Source organism: Pteropus alecto, unplaced genomic scaffold (genome assembly GCF_000325575.1).
Source record: "Pteropus alecto unplaced genomic scaffold, ASM32557v1 scaffold335, whole genome shotgun sequence".
NCBI lineage: Eukaryota > Metazoa > Chordata > Mammalia > Chiroptera > Pteropodidae > Pteropus > Pteropus alecto.
Genome location: NW_006436757.1, coordinates 367,298 through 368,775, shown reverse-complemented (window position 1 = coordinate 368,775; position 1,478 = coordinate 367,298). Strand labels below are relative to the sequence as shown.

Below are 1,478 nucleotides of genomic sequence, written 5' to 3'. Positions count from 1 at the left end.
GGCTGGGTTACCATGGCAACTGTGAGACCTCAGGATAGCTATAGATAGGCCTGGCCTGGTCACTGCTGCTCCTGGGCTTCTGTGTAGTGGTGGTGGGAGGGGGAGCCTCCATCTAGCCCAATTCCCATCCCTCCACTCCACTTTCATTGGGTCTCCAGAACTGAGATCTGAGATGCAACACTCAGCTTAGTTCCTTTCTCTCTCTCTCTCTCTCTCTCTCTCTCTCTCTCTCTCTCTCTCTCTCTCACACACACACACACACACACACACACACACACACACACACACAGGCCTAGAGTAAGAATGAAGCATGAACACTTTTTAAATTATAAGAACATTTAGCCAGTAGCATAAAGTTCTGCCTGGACTTGAAGTTTAATTCACAAAAGCTGCATTCTGTCAGCTATTTGTCATTCTGGGGAAAGTCTCACCTCAGCCCTCGGAGAAGCTGGAGGTAGCAGGGGAACCCTATAAAGGTCTGGAGGTCAAGGCAGTCTGGAGGGAGCAGCAGAGGATTGTCTTGGGGAGATGACTGGACTCTCACATTAAGGAAATGCCATAACTGGAAAGGTGTCAGAAGTCATCCAATCCTAATGAGGATTAAATGAGTTAACCGAGACCCAGGGAGCAAGTGATTTGCTCAAGGTGACAGAGGTATCCTGTGACAGAGCTGGGACTAGCACCTAAGTCTCAAGACTCCAGCCCAGGCCTTTCTCACACCAGCCCACATCAACCACCCCAAGAGCTCCACTGGCCTTTGCTGCTCTAGGCTCTGGAGGCCACTGGGTTGGGTAGGAAGAAAGCCTCTTGGATAGAGCTCCTAGTCTGTCTTTCTAGCGAGAATTGAAATCTTGAAAATGCAGTAGTCCTAAATGGGGAGGTTAGAATCCTCGGAATGAAAATTCAGCCTTATTGCTAATTACCACCTGATGCACTACAGGTTGAAAACCTGGAATTAAAATCTAAACTGAAGGGGAGCTGCATCAGTCCTCACCTCCCATTCACTGTGTCATGGACAGCCATCATCCAAGCCCCGCCACACACACACACGCACGCACGCACAGTGCCTGGCACTGGCTCCTGCAGATTTCAGTATCCTGATCTTGTGGGTTGGGGCAGAAAGTGGAGGGTTTCTGTGCACAGCCTGCGTGAGGGGAGGGGAACCCTCTACCAGAAAATGACCAGCATCTAACCTCGGAGCCAGCCTTGAGGGTCCAGGAAGTTTGGGGATATTGGTGTGATTATGCAAAGGAGTTTCTGGTACCAGAAGGCGCTAGTAACCACCTAACGAATGGTACAGCCTCTTCCTGGGTTGTGGCCCCCACCCACATATTCAACCACTCTGCGGCCACAAGCGGCTCAAAGGAAAAAGTGGGCGTGGTCCCCGGACCCCGGGCCGCTGGAGGCCAGCCGGTCACAACGAGCTTTGTAGAGGTCACGCTCCCTGGCCAGGCGGGCCACCTCGGCGCGCAGCGCGT

The 1,478-nt window shown here is 52.1% G+C and overlaps 1 protein-coding gene across 2 annotated transcripts in view; it reads right to left on the bottom strand.

Annotated features, from left to right (window-relative positions):
* Nucleotides 1–1,359: 1,359 nt before the first annotated feature.
* NRL (neural retina leucine zipper) overlaps nt 1,360–1,478 on the bottom strand; it is a 3,713-nt gene continuing 3,594 nt past the window's right edge. For both annotated transcript variants that reach the window (XM_006913566.1, XM_025048030.1), the window contains one exon: nt 1,360–1,478. This exon is cut by the window's right edge and continues 11 nt beyond it. In XM_006913566.1, coding sequence (XP_006913628.1) covers nt 1,360–1,478 — 119 coding nt within the window.